We start from the raw sequence: 24018 nt of genomic DNA on the forward strand, positions 1-24018 counted from the left end.
TTACTTGTAAAACCAAATTCCTTATTCATACCATGCACATTACTTAATACTCCCTATATGTATGCTTGTTTTTGTGGATCTATAATCCAGTGTGTGGTGAAGCAGCCACGTTTGTACCTTGTCATCTCCTGTTTTATCTTACTGATGTGGCTGATGATATGAACAACATGCCATGCACATTATCCAAAATAGATACAATGATTTTCTTTGCCCTTCATCTATGCTTGTTATGTTGACATGGTAATCCAGTAGTGTGGTGAAGCTCCCCGCATTATGAACAATGCCAAATTATGTTATTGATATTTTGAACTTACTCTTTATTTTCTAATTTGAAATTGGATAGAATTGACAGAACAGTTATCATCTTTGTTTATACACATGCAAAACCTGTCATCTCTCTGATTTGTTTCAGGGTGATATGCCTGATGGCATGCACAAGTCTGCTGAAGGCTGTGAGACAAACCCAACATATATTGCAGCAAAGAAGGCAAAACATCTTAAAGATAGCGAGACAACCCCAAAGTCTTGTCTTGATGCAGTGTTCAAGTTACTTGAGACTAACAGTCAGACAAGCTCACAGAATTCGTTGTCTGAATCAGTTTGACTTCTTCAGTCCCAAGTTCTAGCAGAAAGGCATTCTGCAACTCAACTTCGACTTGAAGTCCTATCTCTAAGAAAGATTGCGGAGAACACCAATGAGAACCTCATCGCTAAACAGCTACACCTGGAAGCTATGACCGACATGCTAGGCCGGTCTCACAGCCTTGCTCGGCAGCTTGCGCAACAGTTCCCCCGCAAGGCTAACCTTTCTTGAACTATCTTGGAAGTGGTCTCGGTTCAGTATTATTTTGTTACGCTGCAATGGTGCCCAGTTTTTGTAATCTGCTTCTTCGTTGCGCTTTATGATCACTGGTGGCGAACTTTGATGCCCAGTGGATGTAATATGTGTAATAGCCGTGATAGCCTAGCATAAGTTGCTTGCTTATTTATTTCCTTGTTGTCTTGTTTATTTGTTTGCTTGTAGTCAGTGCAGTTCTTTTTCCGCGGTTTGCTAGTGGCTGCAATAACCTATTTTTTAAAACTAGGCCACAATAACCATGGGCTAATATTTACTGTAGTGACACTGGGCCTCCTACGGGCCGTAGAAACAGTGGGCCTTCTACGGGCCGTAGAAACAGTAGGCCTTCTACGGGTCGTAGAAACAATGGGCCTTCTACGGGCCGTAGAAACAATGGGCCTTCTACGGGCCGTATCATCAATGGGCCTTATACGGGCAGTGTGATCGATTGGCCAAACATGGGCCAATAACAGGCCGCATTATGGCCGTAAACGGGCTAGAGTTGGAATCGTCTGTTCATGGGCCGACCATAACGGGCCATCGTTAATAGGTCGTATTTGATGACGCTATGAAAACGGCCCAACGTATTAACGGACCACAAACGGGCCGACTGTAACCACGGGCTGAATTTGGCCCACAAGCAGAAAATGACAGTAACGGGTCGTAAGTAAACGAATGCTGGAAATGAGCCCAAGAATAAATGGGCTCTGAGAAGGCCAAAAGATAACATGGGCTAGAAACGGCCCAACGGAATAACGGGCCGTTAATGGGTATAAAGTGATACACTGTTCATTACGGGCCAGTTTCACCACGGGCCGTTAATGGGTGTAAAGTGATACACTGTTCATTACGGGCCAGTTTCACCACGGGCCGTTAATATGCCAAGAGTTACATAGGGCCTCATATGGGCCAAAAGACGTCATGAGCCATACATGGGCCAGAAGTGAAAATGGGCTGGAATCATATTGGATGGCCCAGATGACGCTACTGGGCCTAATTCGGCTAGGGCGTAACGGGCCTTGGGTTAGCGGGCTGTAAATGGGCTATATGCGAACAGACCGTTAACAGGCTTTCCATGGGCCGGCCCGCCACCTTTTGACCAAGTCAAGCGGGCCAGCCTTTTCACAGGAATGGGCCTCTGTTGGGCCGTGCCATGTGTCGACGTATCATAGGCGCCTTCTGTCCAATGAGTGGATGACATCTGTCCCAACGATGAGCCGACATGTGTTTCCTCCAGCCAATGATGATTTTACACGTGGAAAATCCCCATTGGTCGGGGCTGTTAACGGGTTATCGGATCCAAAACCCGACCCGATAGCTTAACGGCGTTCCGTTACGGTGGATGCCACGTGTCGGTCACCCTTGACGAAAGCACTTTTGTGACGCGCGATTTATCGTCATGGAAGTGGACACTTCCGTGATGATAATTTTGGTAATGTCATGGAACACTTCTACGACAACACAGGTATGACTATCTTGATTCTGTCATAAATTTGTCATGGACGTACATGCATGAAAAAAAACGCGACCTACTGTGACAAACACGTATCATCACGGAAGTGTATTTTTTTGTAGTGTCTCTTTTGGGTGGTTCACTCTCTCACTATTCTCTCAACGATGGGTGGCTTGCTTGTCGACGATCACTTGGCTTGGAGACATAGGTCGTAACATGTACTCCTTTCCTTTCATCTTGAAGCTATAGTGATTTGTACGCCTGTTGCGGATGACGCCTCGGTCAAATTTCCATGGTCGTCCAAGAAGGAGGTGGCAAACGGACATCGAAACGACATCACACTCCAAAGTGTCTTCGTAAGCTCCGATCTTGAAGGAAACTTGTACCATATGCTCGACTTGGATAGTGTCGGAGTCGCTTAGCCATTGAACTTTGTATGGTTGTGGGTGCTTCATCTTGACCAATTGGAGCTTGGAGCATAGCTCTTCACTTGCTAAGTTATGGCAACTCCCTCCATCGATGATGACCTTGACGGATCTTCCATTGATGCCGGCCTTGGTGTGGAAGATATGGCATCTTTGGTCCTCATCTTGTTGATGTTGAAGAGTCAAGACCTTGGGGACAACAAGAGCGGGGCTTGAATCTTCGTCACAAAAGACTTGACCATCTTCATCTTCGTTCACTTGCCAGTGCATGGCCACTTGCTCAAGTGTTTCCATTTCTCCTTCACTCATGGAGTCGTATGTACCACCGTCGTTGAATATCATGGTGCGCTCGTTGGTACACTCAAAGGACTTGTGACCTCGTCCGCCGCATGTGAAGCATTTGAAAGAACTTGCCTTGATGGTCTCATTGGTCGGAGTAGATGATGATGAAGCTCTCGGCTTGAAGTTGCTTGTAGTAGGAGGATGACTTGAGGTTGTCGAAGTTTTCTTGTAACTTGACTTGTCGACGTTGCTTGGGGTAGCTTTGGTTGAGGTAGAATGTGTTGGAGTCATTGAAGCTTGGGTGTTGGAGAAGCCGTAGCTCTTGGATGAGAACTTGGCATACTTGAAGTCATCTTGCACTTGACTTTCCGCCTTGGTAGCTTGGTGCACTAGCTCGATGAGGTTCGAGTATGGTTGGAAGTCGGCGATCTTCTTGATAGGATGATTGAGTCCATTCAAGAAATGTGCCATAGTTTGCTCATCATCTTCCGTGACATTGGCTCGTATCATGGCAATCTCCATTTCCATGTAGTATTCTTCAACGCTCTTGGTTCCTTGCTTGAGGAGTTGGAGTTTCTTGAAGAGGTCGCGGTTGTAGTAGGTTGGGACAAAACATGCTCTCATGACATCCTTCATTTGCGCCCAAGTTGTGATGGGTGGTTCACCTCTTGCCTCACGGCGCTCGATGACTTGTTCCCACCAAATGAGGACGTAGTCTTGAAACTCAAGGGATGCCATCGCGATCTTCTTCTCTTCCTCATAGTTGTGCAAACGGAAGATTTTGTCAACCTTCAATGCCCATGATAGGTACTCTTCGGGATCATTGCTTCCGGAAAACTTGGGCATGGTGAACTTTAGCTTGCCGTAGCGTTGCTCTTCATTGTGTTGGGGTCGGGGATGATGACGTCCTTGACGAGGAGGATTGTCTCCCTCAACTTGCTCTTGTCTTGGAGGATTTGCATTGTCCTCTTGCTCTTGGTGAACTTGATGTTCTTGTCGAGCTTGTGGAGGAGCTTATCGAGCTTGTGGAGGAGCTTGAGGAACTTGATGATGCACTCGTGATTGATATATTCGTTCTTGAACTTCATCGCGAAGTGCTTCTTATTGCTCATGAGCTTGCCGGTTGCGCACGGCGACGGCTTGACTTGAATCTCGGAGGGCACGTTGCACCTCAAGTGCTTGAGCTTCACGTAGTTGTTGTTCTTGGCGTTGTGCCTCGGCATCTTGTGCATCTTGGTGTTGCCGTGCTCGCTCTTCCTCTTGTTGTTGGCGTTGACGTTGCCGTTCTTGTGCTTGCGCGAAAGTAGCTTGGTTTTGATGGTGTCGATGTTCTTGCGCGTGAACTTGCTCTTGAGAATCGTAGTCGTGTAGAGGATTGCGATTTGCTTGACGGTCTTGGTGCGCGGCTCGTCGAAGAGTGTTCGATGTCGGAGTACTTGAGCCAAAGATGGTGTCGTCGGAGTGTCGACTTGAGCGGCTCCGTCTTGAGTAAGACGAAGTGGAAGAAGAGCGGTTGAGCAACAAAGCCCGAATCTCATCCATTCTTGCGTCATTATCTTGTTTGTGGTCGTCGAGCTTGTTGTCGAAGTAGTCTCTTGTACGTTGCTCGGAGAGTCACAAGTCGGTGGTGAGGTTGTCGATGCAGTCGCTCATTGCTTGTTGCTCTTGATGCAAAGCTCGTTGTGTGCCAAATAGGTGAAGCTTGGTGACGTAGTTGTTCGGGTCGTCGTCTTGCTCAAGGAAGAGTGGGTTGGTTGAAGAACTAGGCCTATCCATCATTTCAAGCAAATATGTGAGTGGGAGAAAGAGAAGAACTTATACCAAATGTACCTTGACCGAAGATGGATCAATGATCACTCAAATGTGTAACAAGGAAATAGCACAATTGGTACCAATTCTTGTCGGTTCTCACACCTACACAAATAAAAGCTTATGGTGGGGCTTGGTTAGGATGGTGGCACAAAATTTGATGCAATTGTTAGTGAGACTCAATAATGTTGGAAAAGATTCGCAAATTTTCCATGCAACAAGTAGACCAATAGCAAGATATGGTACACGGAAATACATACGCAAATAGATAAATGGGGTCGTGCAACCAAGGAATGAGCCAAAATGTGGAATCCACGAAAATGCTCTTGTTGCACAACTCAAGAGAGACGCTAGCACGATTGCACAATAGGCGGATACGAAACTTGTGCACAACCTACTAAGCAAAAATGTAACGACTTCTATCCCAAGTACGCTATATGTATGGTATTCCGATGATATGATCCAAGATGATCGAGTATGACAATCTTAATGTTGTATGATGCTATGGTTCTTGCTTAAAAGCTCTTTGCTTATCTTTGCTCTTTTTGCTTAAAAGCTTGTTTGGCTCTTTCTCTTTGGAGCTCTCTTCTCATGCAAAACTTCGCGAACCAAGATAGCAATTGTGTATGCGATGACAACTTTGTGACACAAAAGATGACACCAAGATAAGTACCAAGATGATATGGTATGTATGTAACGGGAAGTATGATCACTAATGTGCACAAGTGACGTTGCCGGCAATACTCAAAGGCTAGTTTCGATGGGTAAGCGACGCAAAAGGAAGGCTATGGGGGGTTATCAATGCAATGGCAAGGCCTAGACAAAGATGTCGTCAAAGTTACCGTCCTTGCTTACGGTCGAGAGTGTCAAAATGATGTGATTGTTGTCGATGTCGTAGTGCACGATCTTCAGTACGTTGGCGAAGATGCCGCTGCACCGTAGTCGAAGATGTCGAAGTAGCGGAAGTCGTTGAAGATGCGCAGACTTTCTATCTAGGCCGGAAGTTCCGGGCAAGACGGAAGGTCCGGTATCCGCCGGAGGTTCCGGGTGGGGCTGGAAGGTCCGGGCGTGGCCGGAAGTTCCGGTGGTCGCGATTCTGCAAGAGCAGGAAATTGGGGATCGTGGATTTGGGCGGAGAAACTTCGGGAAAAACCCAAATCCGAGGAGGAAAAGACAATTTTTAGGGGGGAGGAAGGGTGGGGAAGCTAGATCTACGTGCCACACACAAAATTCACGGATCAAATCCAACAAAACTTCATCACACCAACAAATCACAAAAAATTTGGGAGGGCTATTTTTGTGGGGATTTTCAAAACTGGGACGAATCACAACAAAATTAGGCTAGAAAACAAAGAGGGAGGCTCCGAAATCGTGATCAACGTGGCTCATGATACCAAGATGATGTAGGGTAGAACCCTAGATGTTAGATCTTTCACGAAAGGAGCGGATCCCGCGAAGAACACGAGGAACACAAGGGGAAAACACAAGAGAATCACGAGGGGAAATGAGGGGAAACACTCAAACCAACAAGATCCGGTCACACATGTGCTAGATTCTCGAAACACAAAAGAGATACAAGATCCACGATCAACAAGGGATGATACAATGGGCACGATCTTCTCCATGAGGAGGTCTTGAAGGTCTTCCCGTTAGGGGTCTTGAATCCAAGTGGATCTTCTCCGAAGAGGTGACGGTCTCTCTCGGAGGAGTAGATCCGAATGGATGAGCGATGCTCTATCTCACATATGAGCTATCAGAACACTGACCCTAAAACGTAGGTAGGAGAAGAGTATATATAGTCTCAGGGGCGAAAGGGTACACGGGCCTCGGCCCAAGTCACTGCGCGCAGGCAGGGCCGGAAGTTCCGGGCACCGGAGGTTCCGGGGAGGGTCCGGCCTAACCAGAGAGTTGGCGTGGGAGGAGCTGGGCTGGCGTCCAGGGGCCGGAAGGTCCGAGCCGGGTTCCGGGCTAACCAGAGAGTTGACGCCTGTCTCTTCTTCTTCAGCTCTCGGTTCCGTGGCTTGTGTGTTGTACCTGATCACACATAGCGTCTCGGACTTAGGCAGTAGCCATGTCTCACTCGAAGGAGAGGAAAACTCAAGTAGGAGTGATGTCACCTCAGATTGAATAGCACGAGCTCTTGCTCTTGTCATGGGTCCACTCGGAGCTTGGATAGTCGAGGTAGTATCCATGGGGATGACCATGGAATGTTCTGCATCATGAACCTTTCAATGAACTCGTGAGTGGTCGAAGGACTTTGAAAAACCTTTTTGTGTATCACTTTCCTCCGCGACCATCATATGGTCCATAAGGTGACCGAAAGCTTAACAAATGCCTCGTGTGATAATGAATCAATCATCGGGAACAGCCACCGCTTGGCACTTGGTTGAGTTGTTTTCCCGGGGTGGTTCCTTTTTTTTTCTTTAGGGCATTTGAGCGGATCCAAATGTGTCTCTCTAGCCTAACTCAGCCCAGCCCAGCCCATCCAAGGCTCCTCAACGGTGGAGCAGACACCGCAGGCAGCACCAACGCGAACCCTCACCACTCTCTCCGTCTCGCACCATCCCCTCGCCGCCGCCGCCATGCTCCGGCTCCGTCGCGGCGTCCTCGCCCAGGTCCTCTCGTCTCTCTCCGCCTCTCCCGTATCCCCTCTCCATCGCCTCATCTCCGCCGCCGCGCCCGCCATCTCCCCAAACCCTAGCTTCGCCGTGGAGGAGTACCTCGTCTCCACCTGCGGCCTCACCCGACCACAGGCCCTCAAGGCCTCCGCCAAGCTCTCCCACCTCAAGTCCCCCGCCAATCCCGACGCCGTGCTCGCCTTCCTCGCCGGCCTCGGCCTCTCTGACGCCGATGTCGCCGCCCTCGTCGCCAAGGACCCGCAGTTCCTCTGCGCCAGCGTGGAGAGAACCCTGGCGCCCGTCGTCGCCGGGCTCTCTGGCCTCGGCTTATCGCGTTCCGACATCGCGCGCCTCGCCTCGCTCTCCCGTTACAGCTTCCGCTATAGATCCATCGTCTCCAAGCTGCAGTACTACATGCCTCTCTTTGGGTCCTTTGAGAATCTCCTCCGAGCCCTCAAGAAGAACTTCTACCTTCACTCGGCTAACCTCGATGATGTGGTCAAGCCCAACGTCGCGTTGCTGCGGGAGTGCGGGCTAGGTGCTTGTGATATTGCCAAGCTATGCATCAGTCAACCATGGCTTCTCGCCGCCAACCCGGAGCGCCTCCAGGCCATGGTGGCATGCGCCGAAAACATAGGTGTGCCCTGTGGTTCTGCGATGTTCAGGCATGCGCTGCACGCTGTTGCATTTCTCAACGAGGACAAGATCGCAGCCAGGGTGGAGTACTTGAAGAACACGTTCAGGTGGACGGATGCTGAGGTGGCCATTGCTGTTTCTAAGGCTCCAACGGTGCTGAATAGGACTAAGGAGTTTCTGCAGAGAAGGTCAGAGTTCCTGATCTCTGATTTGGGGTTGGAACCGGCATACATTGCTCATCGCCCGCTAATGCTCGCGTACAGCCTGGAGGGGCGGCTAAGGCCCCGATACTACGTTGTAACTTTTCTTAAGGAAAATGGATTGCTAGATCATGGCCGAGATTACTATTATGCAGTCAAGATGACTGAGAAGGTATTCATGGAGAAGTTCATATGCCCTCACAAGGATGCTGCACCATACCTTGCTGGAGACTATGTAGCAGCTTGCAGAGGGGAATTGCCGGCTAGATTCAGATTTACATGAAGCAAGGAAGGGCTATGGAAATTGGTAGCTGTGTATGTCATGACAGACTTTTCACTATTCTTAGTAAGCTGGCAATTCACATTAGTGCATTCTGCTTCTGCCTAAACAGATATTAGTTTTCTGCTGTACTATGTCTTCCACATGCTGGTTTGGTCGTTGCTAATACCTAAAGAATTGATAGTTTAATTCATGAACACCTTGGTGTTGATGTTATGATGTTTGTCATTAAGTAGACATGAAAGCATCACCTCCAATCCCTCAAAATGAGAGTACATGAATATATTTGTGTTTCCAACCTCCAATCCCGCAAGGAAAACCCTATGTATCCACACATACTAGGACTGAACTCTTTCTTTTATTTGTGCCGTTCCTGTCCGCACACAAACACATGTTATGGTTGAGGTGATAGGGCTATTCGCTCTTCATCTGGTAGCACAAGGAAAAATACCTGGGAAGCACAGGATGTGATAATGGTTCTTGTAGCATGACTAGGTTTAATTCCATTACATGCATGGTACAACATATCAGTAGAATTCCAGAGGGCTTGATCCTTGCCTCCTTTGTACATACAATCTATATACAGCTTTGCCTTAAAGGGCTCATCAGTAACATCAATTGCTCTTTCTGGGGCTCTCTGTGACCTGTTTGCACTGTCTGAAACAAAGGGGAAGATACCCGTCATAGTCATAATTCTTTCATTAGACTCAGTTCTCGTGATTACCTGATCCCATTCGTTCTTTCAGGTAGCAGTCGCCGGTTATTTTAAAAGCTTGTCTACCAGGGACCGTGTGTCTAATTCTGTATGCCAACAAGAGAAGACATGTCACACAGGCTGCACTTGTCGAATAGGTGACATTTACCTGGAAATATTGTTTGAATCTAATCCACCCGAACTCAAAGTCTTCAAGTTAATGAATTTATACGTTGCTTTCTTTCTAGTAGGAGAAGATATGCTGACATTAGTTTCAGGTGCAGGCCGCCTAAACGAGGCAGAAGGCTGGTCTCGCTTCGGGGCACACTGCAGACGCATAGGTAATTTAAGCCTGAAATTGCTCACTTTAAGTCTGAAGGGCTGGCTAAGACCCCGATACTATGTTGTAAAGTTTCTTAAGGAAAATGGATTGCTAGGTTGCAGCCGGGATTACTATTACACAGTCAAGGTGACCGGGAAGGAATCTGTGGAGAAGTTCATATGCCCTCACAAGGAAGCTGCACCACACCTCACTGAAGATTATGCGGCAGCCTGGAAAGGTGAAGTGCCGACTAGATTCAGATTTGCCTAAACCAAGACTGGTCTCGGAGGACTGTAACTTTAAACCCCTCTTTCCAATGAAATGAAACGCAAGCCCCCTTTGCATTTTCTCGAAAAAAAGGAAAATTGCTAACTGCATATGGCAGAACAAAATTTTCACTCTCCGTATTAGGCTATTCATTCCTGATTCAGTGTTGTTGGCCTAACTGAATGGTGGTTGGCTGCTATCTACTCCCTCCGTTCCATATTACTCGTCGCTGATTTAGGACAACTTTGTACTAAATCAGCGACAAGTAATATGGAACGGAGGGAGTATAATCTATTGTATGTCTGTTAGACTGTTACATGCTCATTTGGCGGTGCTAATTCAGGATGACACTGATATTTATTTAGGGGAGATGAAACTGATAATTTGGTTTGTGAGTCTTGGTGTGTTCATTATGCCATTTAGTAGACAAGAAAGCATTGCATTGCTGTGAACTTGTCCTTTGAGATCATTGCATCCTACAACTGTTTTGAAGTATCGGTGAGTAATATTGCTGCACACTCTTTATGTTTACATTCTCAAATGACCATCACAGTTTTCAATGCAATCCTCAATCTATCTTTCCATGAAAGAATGTTCTCACTCTGGCCACGAAGATGATAAAAAACCTCAAACTTTCCTTCAGATGAAAATTTTGGACTAATTTTTCCGTGGGAAACAATTTTGGATTTGTTGATGGCCAGTTGGCCGCAGTTTGTTGATCACTGCAGAGGATGCAGTTTTGTTCTAGTTTGTTGGTTTCTTGCCATAGCTCTTCTAAGCTGAAAATCTTCATCCTTCCTGTAGTAGCTTTGTTTATAAGATATTAACTGTTCTGAAAGCATGCCATTCTTTACTAGTAATTTTATCTGTTTATTTATTTTTGTTTATTTGTCTCATGTATTTTTGGTTGGACTACTAAATTGCTGAGTAGTAGGGGCCAGTAGCATTTCTGTTCACAGCCTACTATATAACACTATGTAACAGATGGTTCAAATGCTCTGGTAGTCGGCTATTCGTACCGGAGGAGCAAATTGATGTTGTATGCTATGGTGCTGAAAAGCAGAGGGCATTTCATACAATAAGGCAACTTATGTTATGGTAACCTTGAAAAGGGTTATGACATTACCATGTTAATTTCTGCTATGTCATTTAGCTTTGATTCCATATTAGCACTTTATATATATAGATAATGTGGGCATCATCATCCCTTGACATATTTTTTTAGGGTAGTAAAGTGGATATTATGTACCTTTTTTCGTAAATTTATATCTAGGAAATCGGAGTAGGAAAATAAAAAAGGCGGATGGGATGCCATGTTGTATAGAACCTTGCAGAAATTCAAACATAGAAATTACTACGTGCCTCAGTGTATGAACCAACTTATGCGAGGATAGTGCACATTTGCTTGTTCCTGATGTGAGCCTGTAGATGTTGGAAGAAATGATATCTCAAGTGTGTGCTTGCAGCAAGACAAAGGAGATGGTTCATGCTATTACGGGCGAAGAGATGTGATTTGAAGATCAGTTGTGTTTCCCTTCTCTGGTGCTTGTTGGAATTATAGAAACAAGACTAATGATATATAGACGAGGTGAATGGATCGATCGATGGAGTGACTTAATTACAACAAGGTCAGAAAATGTGGAGTTCTTCCTCAAGCAAAAATTAACTGGACAATAGGAGCATACTGATTTACTGAATGTGGATGGTGCTTTTTTCTTCTTCCAGGAAACGAGATGAAACATGTCGGCAATGGCTTTTATGTACTATACATGATTCTGAAGGCTCTGTAAATTGATGATGCCCTGAAGCTTCAGTGACATCTTCTGATGATGGCATGAGTTTTATTCAGGTAAGCTCCTACTTTTCTCTTTCTGAAGTCTTGCAATTTAAGTAATCCTTCTAGTATTGTACTACAGATTTGGATAAACTAGTAGCATCTGGTGCTTTAATCAATTTTGTATATTTCGTTGGATCTTCACTTGGATGTAAACAATTTGAACTGAGTCATGCATGCATGTAAACAGTAAGCGTTATGTATATTTTGTACTCTGAACTCTGAATTTGATTTAGAGCTGAACGTTAGCCCTGAATCTTTCAGACTTCATGTGTGAACTCTGAAACTTATCATGCCCAAGTCAAGTGTGAAGCTACATAGTAAGTGTGTGTTTAAAAATCTTTCAGGAGCCAAGTTAATTCTGAAAAACAGAGATCTTACAACAAAGTTTTTTTTAACAGTACCTTTCAACAGTGGCATGTTTCATATTTGGCTGCAAGAACCTAATAATATGGCCAAGTTCTATGTGTGATTTGCTTCAGACGCTTCCGAGCCACAACTATTTTATCAGTATTTTGTATTATCATAGCGGCATCTGTATGCCACGAGCTCTTACGTTTTCTGAACATTGGGACTGGGCTTAACTAATTATGTTGAGAAATCACTTACCTTAAACTACATCAGTGATTAGAGGACTTTGAGCGAAAAGCTCTTGTGTCTTCTTCATAAATGTCTAATTTAGTATATTAAAATGCGCATATTTTCGTACAGGTTCATTGCCTTTAGTATATTAAAATGTGCATATTTTTTGTACAGGTTACTGGAAGTATATGAGGCACGTGACGAAATACAAGTGCAAATGCTATCTGATTTGCACCATTCTTATTTCTGGGATCTATTTCTCCAACATTTATGCATATTCGTTTAGAGTAGATAAATAATCCCACTAGTGAACTTATTACATGAAGGCAATGTGCTGACAGTTGATGATGAGTTACGGCTCCTGAAATACTCCCGAAAATTATATCAATTATCTCTATGGAGCAGAGATGAAAAAACTCACAGAAGAGGCATGATGAGCACGACGAGACCACCACAACCGTCAGGATGACCAGGAGAAGAGCATCAACTGGGGGATGATGTAGTACTGGTAATTCTGTTTCCAGAGCAAACTCAGCAAGGTTGTATACCAACTCAACTTTACACGAAAAGCTTTGCCTTATAATCAGAGATTCATTCAGGGATTGGTCATGGCTATAAATTGATGAGTCTAATAAACAGGGGCTGGGTTGAACATGGACAGGTATGGTGCCACGGACGGGGATTCAGTTCAACTAAATAAATAATCAGAGAGAAGAGCAAGCACAAGATAGTCCAAACTACAACCACATCAAAGTCCTCTTTCGTTCCTTTGGTTGTTGCTAGGTCCTGATGAAACTGATACTTTTGTTCCTTGATGGCAGTATGGCACGGATTTGAACGTTTTCATCCCCATCTCATGGTGACACCACATGTTGGAATGGAGAAATTATGAGACCAGGCAATTATTCAATGCATTAAAAATGCTAATTTTTCAGTTCACCACGTACGCTGGGGACGAAGATGCATATCTTTCTCTGTTAGGACTTCTAAGTCTGAGAGAAGATGTGTAGAAAAAAAATGCTATTCACATGTCCTGCTCCTGCGTGATCCCAAGAGACCAACAGCTCTCTGTGTTTATCGCTTTGCAGTCCAATGTTGGGTGTTGGTTCAGAGCCCAGCTAGTGGAGCGTACATCATAGCACCATTGCTGCGTTGGGCGGCAGAAATCACATATTTGACCTGAGGGCGAAATCAAATCATAAACTGACCTGCTCTTAAAAAAATTCACTCTGTTGACCCTTTCGTGTGACGCCCGACAGCGAGGCGCTGCACACTATTATGCAGCGCCCTTCCCTTGGGCATTGCACCTCCTGCCAGCGTGGCAGCCCTGGTCCAGTTGCGGCCCCACAGACAGCACTGCAGCGCCTAAGGCTTGGGCGCCACACTGTGTAAAGTGCAGCGCCTATTGCTTGAGCGCTGCACATTGACTTAAGCCGCATCGGGCCAGCCCCTCCCAGTAGTTCTTCGCCCTCTGAGGAAGTTGCTTTGTTTACAGAGAGCGGCGGCGGCGGCGCCCCCTTCGGATCCCCCCCCCCCCCACACCCTCCTCTCAAATCTGAAGTTTTGAGGCCCGGATTCGATCTCCAATCCCTCCTACTAGGTAAACTCCTCCGTTCCCTTTCTTTTCCTTCGTTAATTCGTTGCATTTTTAGGGATTTGCCCAAGATTAGGTGGAACCTTTGATTTGCTTGGTTTGGATCTTTGTTTGCCCAAGATTAGGTGGAACCTTTGATCCCCCCCCCCCCCCCACACACACACACTATATGATTCTTGTTAGTGAAATGTAGATTGTATATATTTTTAGATATATATGAGATGCCTAGTTTTGTAGATAATTATGAGATTGTTGAGTTTTGTAGCTATATGTGAGATGTTGATTTTTTTAAGATACATATTAAATGTTGAGTTTATTTGAAATATGAGATGTTGATTTACTTGAACACATATGACATACTAGATATATATGAGAATTTATAATCATTTATTCATTGTGTGAGAAGGAGATGTTGAGATTCTTATAGATGAATACATATGAGATGTTTAGATGAACACATATGAAATGTTGATTGTATACCGATTTTTGAGATGAGCTCATATATGTTTATTGTTTGAACTTTGTAAGGATGGTTTGGCTTCTTGACAATGCCATTGACACGAAACACCGGGCCTACATGATCCGCGAGAAGGAGATGGTAATAACGAGTAATCTAAATATTTTGCAAATTTTCCTTAAGTTGAATTTTACATGCCCTAAGATTTGTCATTACTTGTTTTTTGCAGAAGCTTGAACCTTTGAAGATTCGGTATCACGGGGTCTCTGGTCCTGCCATGCCTTACGATGAGCAGTACACACCGTACATCAAGCAGGCAGGACTACTCCCGTGGATTCAGTTGGTCAGCCGGTCCACGCCGAATCTGAACGCTCCACTGGTGTCCGCTCTTGCTGATCGGTGGAGGCCGGAGACGCATAGTTTCCATCTTTGGACTGGGGAGATGACCGTGACGCTCGAGGATGTCTCGTTGATCACCGGTCTTGCTATCGACGGGATGCCTCTCTGTATGAGCACCGATTCTGATGGGTGGCGCGAGCAGATGATTGCTCTTATCGGTATGGCTCCTACCGAGGCTGAGGCTGATGTAGAAGAAGGAGAAGAGAAGAAGAAGAGGGAAAGGAAAGCAGCCGGAGCTGCTTTCACGTGGATTCAAAACAACTTTGCGACGTGCCCTCCGGATGCCACTGATGATGTGATCCAGACACATGCTCGTGTCTACACGTGGTACGTTGTGTTGAGGACTTTGTTTCCTGACTCCACTGGCAAGAACGCTCCGTGGATGTGGCTGAAGGCGTTGACCGTCTTCGATAGCAAATGGAGCTAGGGTTCAGCGACTCTTGCCTACTTGTACCGACAGGTAGTTGGTCTGTTTTGTGATCAACTCATTACTTCATTAGCAATGCAAGCTTGCTGTCAAGTTAACACTGTTTTTCTTTCATATGCAGGTGGATGATGCATGTTGCAGGATCACAGATAGTGCTGGCATTGGTGGTAATATGCTTCTACTTTCTGTATGGAGCTGGGAGCGTCTGCCTGTTGGACGCCCGAAGAGCGTCAGGTTTAATCCTTGGTATGAAGATGAAGATGACGAATTACGGCGCCGCACTTGGGCTTACAAGTGGGATGTGGTTTCCGAGATGACGAACGATGTCAATCTCATGTACCAGAAGTACGTTGCCGAGTTGGACACGATTACGCCTGAGCAGGTAACGAGGTCATTACTTCAGTCATTTCTCATGTTTGCCTGAAAAAAGTCACCAATTTTGCATTGTTGCCCTATTTCATAGGTGGAATGGCAGCCATATGGCGCCGATGACAGACTTGGGTACACCCCGGAGTTTACCATCAACCCGATGTGCTTGCGGGATAGGGATCTCAGGCTTATGCGGTGCCCATTGATATGCAACTGGGCTGTTGAGTTTCATTTGCCACATCGCGTGTTTCGTCAGTTTGGCCTGTTCCAGCCTCACCCGCTGGAATGGGTGGATACGGACAAAACACTTCATAGGTAAGAGAGCGTATTTGAAAGATCGTGGATGTCGCCTAGAGGGGGGGTGAATAGGCGCTTTAAAATAATTACGGTTGGCTTGAACAAATGCGGAATAAACCTAGCGGTTAATTTGACAAGCACAAAACCTACAACAACTAGGCTCACCTATGTGCACCAACAACTTATGCTAAGCAAGATAAACAACTAAGTGATAGCAAGATATATGACAAGAAACAACATGGCTATCACAAAGTAAAGTGCATAAGTAAAGGGTTCGGGTAAGAGATAACCGAGACACGCGGAGACGACGATGTATCCTGAAGTTCACACCCTTGCGGATGCTAATCTCCGTTTGGAGCGGTGTGGAGGCACAATGCTCCCCAAGAAGCCACTAGGGCCACCGTAATCTCCTCACGCCCTCGCACAATGCAAGATGCCGTGATTCCACTAAGGGACCCTTGAGGACGGTCACCGAACCCGTACAAATGGCAACCCTTGGGGGCGGTCACCGAACCCGTACACTTTGGCAACCCTTGGGGGCGGTCACCGGAACCCGTCAAATTGCTCGGGGCGATCTCCACAACCTAATTGGAGACCCCGACGCTTGCCCGGAGCTTTACACCACAATGATTGAGCTCCGAACACCACCAACCGTCTAGGGCGCCCAAGCACCCAAGAGGAACAAGCTCAAGGGCACCAAGCACCCAAGAGTAATAAGCTTCTCAACTTGTAACTTCCACGTATCTCCGTGGAGAACTCAAACCGATGCACCAAATGCAATGGCAAGGGCACACGGAGTGCCCAAGTCCTTCTCTCTCAAATCCCACCGAAGCAACTAATGCTAGGGAGGAAAATGAGAGGAAGAACAAGAAGGAGAACACCAAGAACTCCAAGATCTAGATCCAATGGGTTCCCCTCACATAGAGGAGAAAGTGATTGGTGGAAATGTGGATCTAGATCTCCTCTCTCTTTTCCCTCAAAAACTAGCAAGAATCCATGGAGGGATTGAGAGTTAGCAAGCTCGAAGAAGGTCAACAATGGGGGAAGAACACGAGCTCAAGAGATAAAGTTCATTGGGGAAGAAGACCCCCTTATATAGTGGGGGAACAATCCAACCGTTACCCCCACTTCAGCCCCGCAGAGAGCGGTACTACCGCTTGGCCAGCGGTACTACCGCTTGCCCCTATAAGCGGTACTACCGCTCCCCCTCGCGGTACTGCCGCTGGGCCCAGAGCGGTACTACCGCGGTGGCAGGGCGGTACTACCGCATACGAGCGGTACAACGGCCCCCACTGCCGTGGCCAGTACCGTAAAACCCGACACGAAAAAAGACCCCTTGAATCGAGGCGGTACTAGCACGAGACCGCAGCGGTACTATGGCTGGGGGCTACCAGCGGTACTACCGCTTGTAGCACCCAAGCGGTACTACCGCTCCGGCCCGCGGTACTACTGCTAGGAAACCAAAACTGCCATAACTTCTGCATATGAGCTCCGAATTGAGCAAACTCAAGCTTGGTGATAGTAAGAAGAGGCAGGGGAGGTATGCCAACAAATAGAGGAGTGAAACCTCCAACCGAGAAGAACCGGCATAACCTCCAACATCGAAAACATCATAGAAGATGCGAGTGAACTCCATTTTCGATGAACTCGAGCTTGTCATCAAGATGACCATAAGCTCCAAAACTCACAAAGAGAAGAACCAAACAAGAACCAATAAAGATGATGCAAGGATGCAATGGTTTGAGCTCTCTATGAACGATACGATCAAGCTACTCATCGAGAGCCCCCCTTGATAGTACGGCAATCGATCCTATAACCCGGTCTCCCACCTACCATCATGAGACCGGTAAAATAGAAAACCTATCAAGAGCAAACCTTTGCCTTGCACATGGTCCACTTAAGCTAGATGATGACGATCTTGACTCCCTCAAGTTGGACCACCTTTCTTGGTTGCGTTGGCTCGATGAAGACTAGTTGATTGCTCCCCCATGCTCCACTATGGGTGAGCCACTCTTCCGCACATCTTCACAAGTCCATTGTCACCACAATGGACGGCAAGCTTCAAGCATTTGATCTCTTCATGATGCTTCACTTGAACTTGCACACCGCAACATCTTCACAAGTCCATTGTCACCACAATGGACGGCAAGCTTCAAGCATTTGAACTCTTCATGATGCTTCACTTGAACTTGCACACCGCAACCTAACCCCACAAAGAACTCTCACGAAGATCATGGTTTAGTACACAAAGCGTAATTGACAATGCTCACCACACCATGGGATCGCTTGATCCCTCTCGGTACATCTTGTGCGCTTTGTGTGTTGATCAACTTGATTCACTCTTGACTTAGTCTTGATCAACCTTGACTCTTTCCAACTCTCTTCATTTGGATGATGTCTTGAAGGTAAACATGAATGATCACACAATCTTCTTCTCCAAGACATGCTTGCAATAAGCTCAACTCTCACATGACCAATCTTTGGATAATTCCTTAATAACACCTTGGTCACCACATAAACTCCTTGAAACCAACACATGGACTTCAAGAAATGCCTATGGACAAATCCTTCAAATATAACTCAAGGCAACCATTAGTCCATAGAGATTGTCATCAATTACCAAAACCAAACATGGGGGCACCGCATGTTCTTTCAGTATTGACTAAGCATCGTCAGTCCTTCTTGATTTTGCTAATGTTTGGTATTGTACCATGCAGGTTGGACAGGAGAAGGTAGCGGAAGATAAAGGACTGGGACAAGCATCATGCTTCGTATGTTACCCGCTTCCAGCTTTGCATGGAGCAAGCTCGTAGCAGTGCACGCGCCCAGCTTCGTGAGCATAACCCACTTGCTTTTGATAACTACATACGATGGCTTCTTGAAAATACTCGAGTTGCGATATGCCCGCCGACATATAATGAGGATATTCTTGAAGAACCCGTAAACTTTGAGGATCTATCAAAGGGGAAGTACAACAGAGATGTCAGGGTAGGGCAAGGAGTCCCTGCTGTTCCGGTGATTAACTATGTGGTAAAGTGTTCCTTCTTTACTTTCCCGTTGGCCGTATTACACATGTTTGAATGGCTAACGTGTTCATTCTTTCTCATCCGCAGCGCACCGAGATCAAGAAAGCAGCTGATGAGAGCCAGTCTATTCTTGAGAACACACTGGTTGGAAAAGGCAATGATGATGGTTCACTACGAGCATTCCTCAAGGTACATATCGCATTCACTATGAGAGCCAGTCTATGTTGTGGAGTTTGATATCTTCCACACTTGTTCATGTTACAGCGTCAGGCCAAGAAGTTAAGGCGGTTATTGAATCTTCTCAGTTGTCGTGATCCCGAATTTGATGAACCATCTGCCTCTAGGTCTGGTACACCATCAGACCCCTCATCTCACCATCAGGGGGACGATGTGAGTTCCTCATATGCTTATCTGGATGATGATGGCGTGGTCACCCAAGAGGTATGACCTAATCCTTTAGATGTGATTCTCACTTGATTACGACGCCGGTCTTCACCATATTGTTTGATTGTGTGATAGGGCCATGAGCTTGATGATGACATGACTTTGGCGGACGCTCAACTCCGGGCTCCATATGTGTTCAAGCCTAGGCAGCCCAGACGCCGGTACACGCCCAACGACTTTGACAACAGAGGCAACCCAAAGGTGGTCGTAGGGACCTCGCGGATGGCTAGCTTGGATGATGAGGTGGAGGCGGAGGCGGAGGAGGAAGTGCAGGAAGAGGAGCCTCGTCCACCCAGGAAGAAGAAGATTACCTGCAGGCGTGGCACCAGGAACACACGCGAAAGGCATTAGTGCTTGTGTTTGTTAGTGCTCTTGTAGCCGTTTCATTAGGTCGATGAACTTGTGAGGTTATGTTATATGTTGGTGAACTCTTACTAGTGTGGTATTTGTGTTTGCGAACTAGTAGTAATGTTGAATTGTCCTAAATGATGTGATGTTCAAGTTATTAGTTGTCTTTGTTCAGTATGTGCAGTCTACAGTAATTTTATTTATGTTGAAGCAAGTTATGTCAGTGCTGCATGAGGCCAAAATGGCATCTATTTCTGTAGTTTGGTAGTTAACAGCACTGCAGCGCCCAACAGACAGGTGCTGCACTATACTATGCAGCGCCCAACGCCTAGGCGCTGCACAGTACAGTGCAGCGCCCGTCTCATAGGCGTTGCCGACCTGGCCATGGCTATCCAGAGGGCCACAGAAGGCTTTCAACACTGATCATCCACGAAAATTACCAAGTCATAGTGCAGCGCCCAAGAGCCAGGCGCTGCACTGTACTATGTGACGCCTATCCCTTGGGCGCTGCATAGTATAGTGCAGCGCCTGTGTTCTGGGCGCTGCACGGCTGTTTACTGGAAAAACAGAGTTTACAGCACATTCATTTCACCGGAACATCATAATACTTACAATGACTGCAGCATCACAGCAATTTGAACAAACACAAATTTTATGCCGATGAGTTCATAACTTAAGACAATTCAAACGTTACTACGACATTGTTCACGACACATTCATTACAAATGACAAATGGCAGCTTGCCCTAGAAGATAGTTCACCAACATCTCACATGCCCTCACAAGTTCACGACACATTCATTAGAAGATAGTTGACGACGAGTGCACCGAAGCGAAGTCCCTACTGAGTCGAGCGAGGCCATTTCCCCTTCTTGTCACGGGCCGAGTCCTTCTCTTGCGCCTCGCGAGCCTTTGCAAGCTTTCTTGCCCTCTCCTCCTCACGAGCAAGTTTCGCTTGGCGTGCCCTCTCCTCCTCTCGTTTCTTCCGCTCCATCCTCTCCTTCTGACGACGCTCTTCCTCCAAGCCTCTTCGAAACGATTCTTCGAACCGCCGTTGCCGCCTAAGACAATCTTGGTATTGGTCCTTTTTGACATCTTCTGGCACTTCAAGATCTATCCACGTGAAGTACTTGCATAGAGGAGGCGGTGACTGCATACAAAATTTTTGTTAGTGTTGACACACATTTGATAGTAACATTTTACTTCTCGAGCTTACCGGTGGTTGGTCATAGGCGTTAGTTGGAAGTGCACGATCATAAGCATAGTTCGGGCATACAAAATATCTCCGCCCTTCCGTCCATAATTTATTTCGGTCGGTGGACACCTTCACCTTGCAAACATCTCCACACCAACATGGCGGGATGTTGACATCTTTCTCCTTCACCTTGTCCAAAGATGCGTCCTCCCACTTGTTCGGCATGTCTTCTTGGTTAGCACACGGTGGAACCGGATGAAGCCATGCCTACAAAATCGAGAATTCTTGGTTAACCCTAACCCCCACTTAACAATAACCACAATCCTAACCATAGCATAACCCTAACACTAACATCAAACACACATAACCCTAACCCTAGCGTACTATGAAAGCCTAACCATACCAAATTAGCAAAGAAACATAACATCATTCAACACAAATTTGCAAATCCAAGCCAAAACTAGGGTTTCCCCAAAGTAGCAAGATTTGAGCAAATGTGACAATTCCTATGGATGAAAACGAAGGGATCGGAGGAGATTACCTTAAGGGAGGGGTTGGCTTCGAAATCCACGGTCAAATACTCCGGATCTGAGAAGGATTTGAGAGGGGGAGAGAGGAGGGTAGAGGGGAGGCACTGAGCTTCGGGTTTGTGTGGGGGTGGGGGTGTGTGGGGTGGGGATGGGTGGAAGGGGGGTGAGTGCAGCCTAATAGATGTCCAGATGTGCAGCGCCCAAGGGTAAGGCGCCACACACCACAGTGCAGCGCCTTGCCCTTAGGCGCTGCACGGCTGGACATCCCAGTCCAGAGAGCAACAGAAGTGTTCCAGTAGCTTTTCGACCCAAAAAATTGCTAAGTCAGTGTGCAGCGCCTAAGGGAGAGGCGCTGCACACTGACTTAGCAATTTTTTGGGTCGAAAAGCTACTGGAACGCTTCTGTTGCTCTCTGGACTGGCATGCCCAGCCGTGCAGCGCCTAAGGGAGAGGCGCTGCACGGTGGTGTGTGGCGCCTCTCCCATGGGCGCTGCACACCTGGACATGCCAGTCCAAAGAGCAACAGAAGCGTTCCAGTAGCTTTTGCACCCAAAAATTTGCTAAGTCAGTATGCGGCGCCTAAGGGAGAGGCGCTACACTGAGTAGTGGGGCGCCTTACCCTTAGGCGCTGCACTATCTGCTGTTTTCAAATACCAAGTGCTTTTTATGTTTTGTGATTCACATAGATGGCACATAACCATATCCAAATCACATGTAGTAGTCCAAAACACAGAAAGAAGACATAGCACATATAGTAGTCCAAATCACATATTCATACACACATAGCAATAGAGTAGTCCAATCACATAGTCATACACAAACATTGAGCCAAAAGACATAGTCATTTACGTCTCATAGCACATAGTAGCACACATTTTGGTTCATAAGAAGGTCACGGTCCTTGTCCCTTCTTCTTCCTCTCTTCTTCTTCTTCTCCCTCCTCCGACCACCAAGGGAGCTCACCTTCCCCCTCCGTGTCCTCCACCCCCTTCATTGTTTCCATACCTATGAAAATGGCAATATAATAGTTAGTCACACAATGCAAAATGACAACACAAGCATTGAGCCAAAAGAACAAGATCATAGTAAGTCACATACGGCAATGGTTCATTGAGCCAAGTGAACATTCCTCCACCACGGCCGCCGCCAAGGCCAAGATCACCACCACGGCCTCTACCACCACCATGGCCTAGACCACCACCACAGCCTCTACCGCCACCACGGCCTAGACCATCACCACGGGCTCTACCACCACCACGGCCAAGACCGTCACCACGGCCTAGGCCTTCACCACGGCCTCTCCCACCACCATGGCCAAGACCCTCACCACGGCCAAGACCATCACCATGGCCTAGGCCTTCACCACGGCCAAGACCATCCCCACGGCCTAGGCCATCACCACGGCCTCTACCACCACCACGGCCTCTTCTAAGACCTAGTTGACTCCCTCTTTGTTGCCTAGTTCCTCGTTGGATTGTTTGACTTGGTTGGCTAGTCCTTGGTTGACTTGGTTGGCTATCATTTGCTTGGCTTGTGCGTGCATCATTTTTCTTTGATCTTTTTCTTGGTTTGGGACAAGTTCTTGTGTTGTGTCCCCGATGACTGCAGTCCCCACAACGGGATTGCTCACGAGGCTCTTGGAATTGGTCGGTGCCGTATTCTCCACCGCCACCACGGCCCCATCCGTCCATGTCACCTCTAAGACGCTTTGTCTTACGTCTTCCCCGTCTAACGACCTTCAATTCCGGGTCCGGCCATAGTTGAACTCCATGATACTCCGGCCATTGTGATTGGTCCAAGTATGGCTGAAACCGGGGAGCCCATGTATTCTTTACCGTCATGATTGAGAACTCGGACTCCCTCACGGTAAGAGGGTGATTGACGTCCACATTCCTAACACGGGATGCATTTAACAAGTGCGAGCATGGGAGATGAAGCAACGATGGCCTCATGCAGCTGCAATCACACCGTGTTAGGGAGACCTTGAAAGCGCGGCCTCCGTGTTGGTGGCCATCGTTTGTGGTTCCTCCAGGCTCTTTCACCTCATACTTCTGCTCGTTGTCGTCATATAGTACAGCTTCTTGGGAGTCTGCCTTTCGTGATTGAAAGTCCAACCATTCTTCAACCTTTGGTGGAAATAGTACTTGTGCTTATCCTTGTTCTCACCAGCAATCTGCTTATCCGTCTCCATTGAGTACTTTAAAAAGTATCCATTCATCTTGTCAAATGTGTATTGAACTATTGCCGTCACGGGTAATGCACGTACACCCTTGAGCACCTTATTGAAGCATTCTGCCATATTGCTTGTCATTTGACCGTACCTCCGGCCATCTTCATCGAAAGCACGTGCCCACATATTCCTTTCGACAATGTTCTTATTGAGAAATTCAAGACCACCGGGGTCAAGTTTCTTGTGTCTGAGCAATGCATTGAACAATGTGGCAAACCGCTTGTTGGTGAAAGCGAGACACAATCTTGAAGATCATCGACCAACTCCTTGATACCACATGCCCTATAGAAGTTTGCACAAAAGTGCCTCATGCACCATCGATGGTGCAACTTTGTATGTCCGGGAATGTCAACCACCACCGCGTTTAGAATTCCTGGATGGCGATCCGATATGACACAAATTTCCCTTTCAGCCGGTAATACCCTTGTTCTCAATTGACGCAAGAACCACTCCCAGTTATCAT

The 24018-nt window shown here is 46.7% G+C and overlaps 2 protein-coding genes and 1 long non-coding RNA gene across 25 annotated transcripts; all 3 read left to right on the forward strand.

The window, feature by feature from the left end:
* The first annotated feature begins 7286 nt into the window (after positions 1-7286).
* LOC109752158 (uncharacterized) lies at positions 7287-13175 on the forward strand. 23 transcript variants are annotated; one of them, XM_073500789.1, is made up of 8 exons: positions 7292-8607; positions 9288-9393; positions 9487-9576; positions 9673-10012; positions 10106-11452; positions 11550-11673; positions 12415-12779; positions 12880-13175. In XM_073500789.1, the coding sequence occupies exon 1, from the start codon at positions 7390-7392 to the stop codon at positions 8542-8544; it is 1155 nt and encodes a 384-aa protein (XP_073356890.1). In that variant the 5' UTR covers positions 7292-7389; the 3' UTR covers positions 8545-8607; positions 9288-9393; positions 9487-9576; positions 9673-10012; positions 10106-11452; positions 11550-11673; positions 12415-12779; positions 12880-13175. The 23 variants fall into 23 exon arrangements, with proteins under 23 accessions (XP_073356903.1, XP_020166638.1, XP_073356890.1 ...); XM_073500795.1 differs by having other exon boundaries at positions 7300-8607; positions 9484-9576; positions 9673-9795; positions 11291-11452; XM_073500793.1 differs by having other exon boundaries at positions 7300-8607; positions 9673-9795; positions 11291-11452; positions 12902-13175.
* Positions 13176-13855: 680 nt separating this feature from the next.
* On the forward strand, positions 13856-16216 carry LOC123493432 (uncharacterized). The gene is made up of 4 exons (XR_006665790.2): positions 13856-14432; positions 14521-15150; positions 15239-15499; positions 15581-16216. It is a non-coding gene; the product is annotated as an uncharacterized lncRNA (long non-coding RNA).
* A 2298-nt stretch (positions 16217-18514) lies between these two features.
* LOC120967280 (uncharacterized) lies at positions 18515-19778 on the forward strand. The gene is made up of 4 exons (XM_045230484.2): positions 18515-18813; positions 18897-18998; positions 19074-19250; positions 19329-19778. The coding sequence occupies exons 1-4, from the start codon at positions 18580-18582 to the stop codon at positions 19602-19604; spliced, it is 789 nt and encodes a 262-aa protein (XP_045086419.1). The 5' UTR covers positions 18515-18579; the 3' UTR covers positions 19605-19778.
* Positions 19779-24018: the final 4240 nt, after the last annotated feature.

This window comes from Aegilops tauschii, chromosome 6 (genome assembly GCF_002575655.3).
Source record: "Aegilops tauschii subsp. strangulata cultivar AL8/78 chromosome 6, Aet v6.0, whole genome shotgun sequence".
NCBI lineage: Eukaryota > Viridiplantae > Streptophyta > Magnoliopsida > Poales > Poaceae > Aegilops > Aegilops tauschii.

What these genes read in the sequence shown, in the direction of transcription:
- LOC109752158 (XM_020311049.4), top strand. Translation starts at nt 7,390, where the DNA reads ATGCTCCGGCTCCGTCGCGGCGTCCTCGCCCAGGTCCTCTCGTCTCTC.
- LOC120967280 (XM_045230484.2), top strand. Translation starts at nt 18,580, where the DNA reads ATGGAGCAAGCTCGTAGCAGTGCACGCGCCCAGCTTCGTGAGCATAAC. An exon ending in TTCCGGTGATTAACTATGTG is followed by an intron (nt 18,814 to 18,896) that starts GTAAAGTGTTCC and finishes TCTCATCCGCAG; the next exon opens with CGCACCGAGATCAAGAAAGC. An exon ending in CACTACGAGCATTCCTCAAG is followed by an intron (nt 18,999 to 19,073) that starts GTACATATCGCA and finishes TTCATGTTACAG; the next exon opens with CGTCAGGCCAAGAAGTTAAG.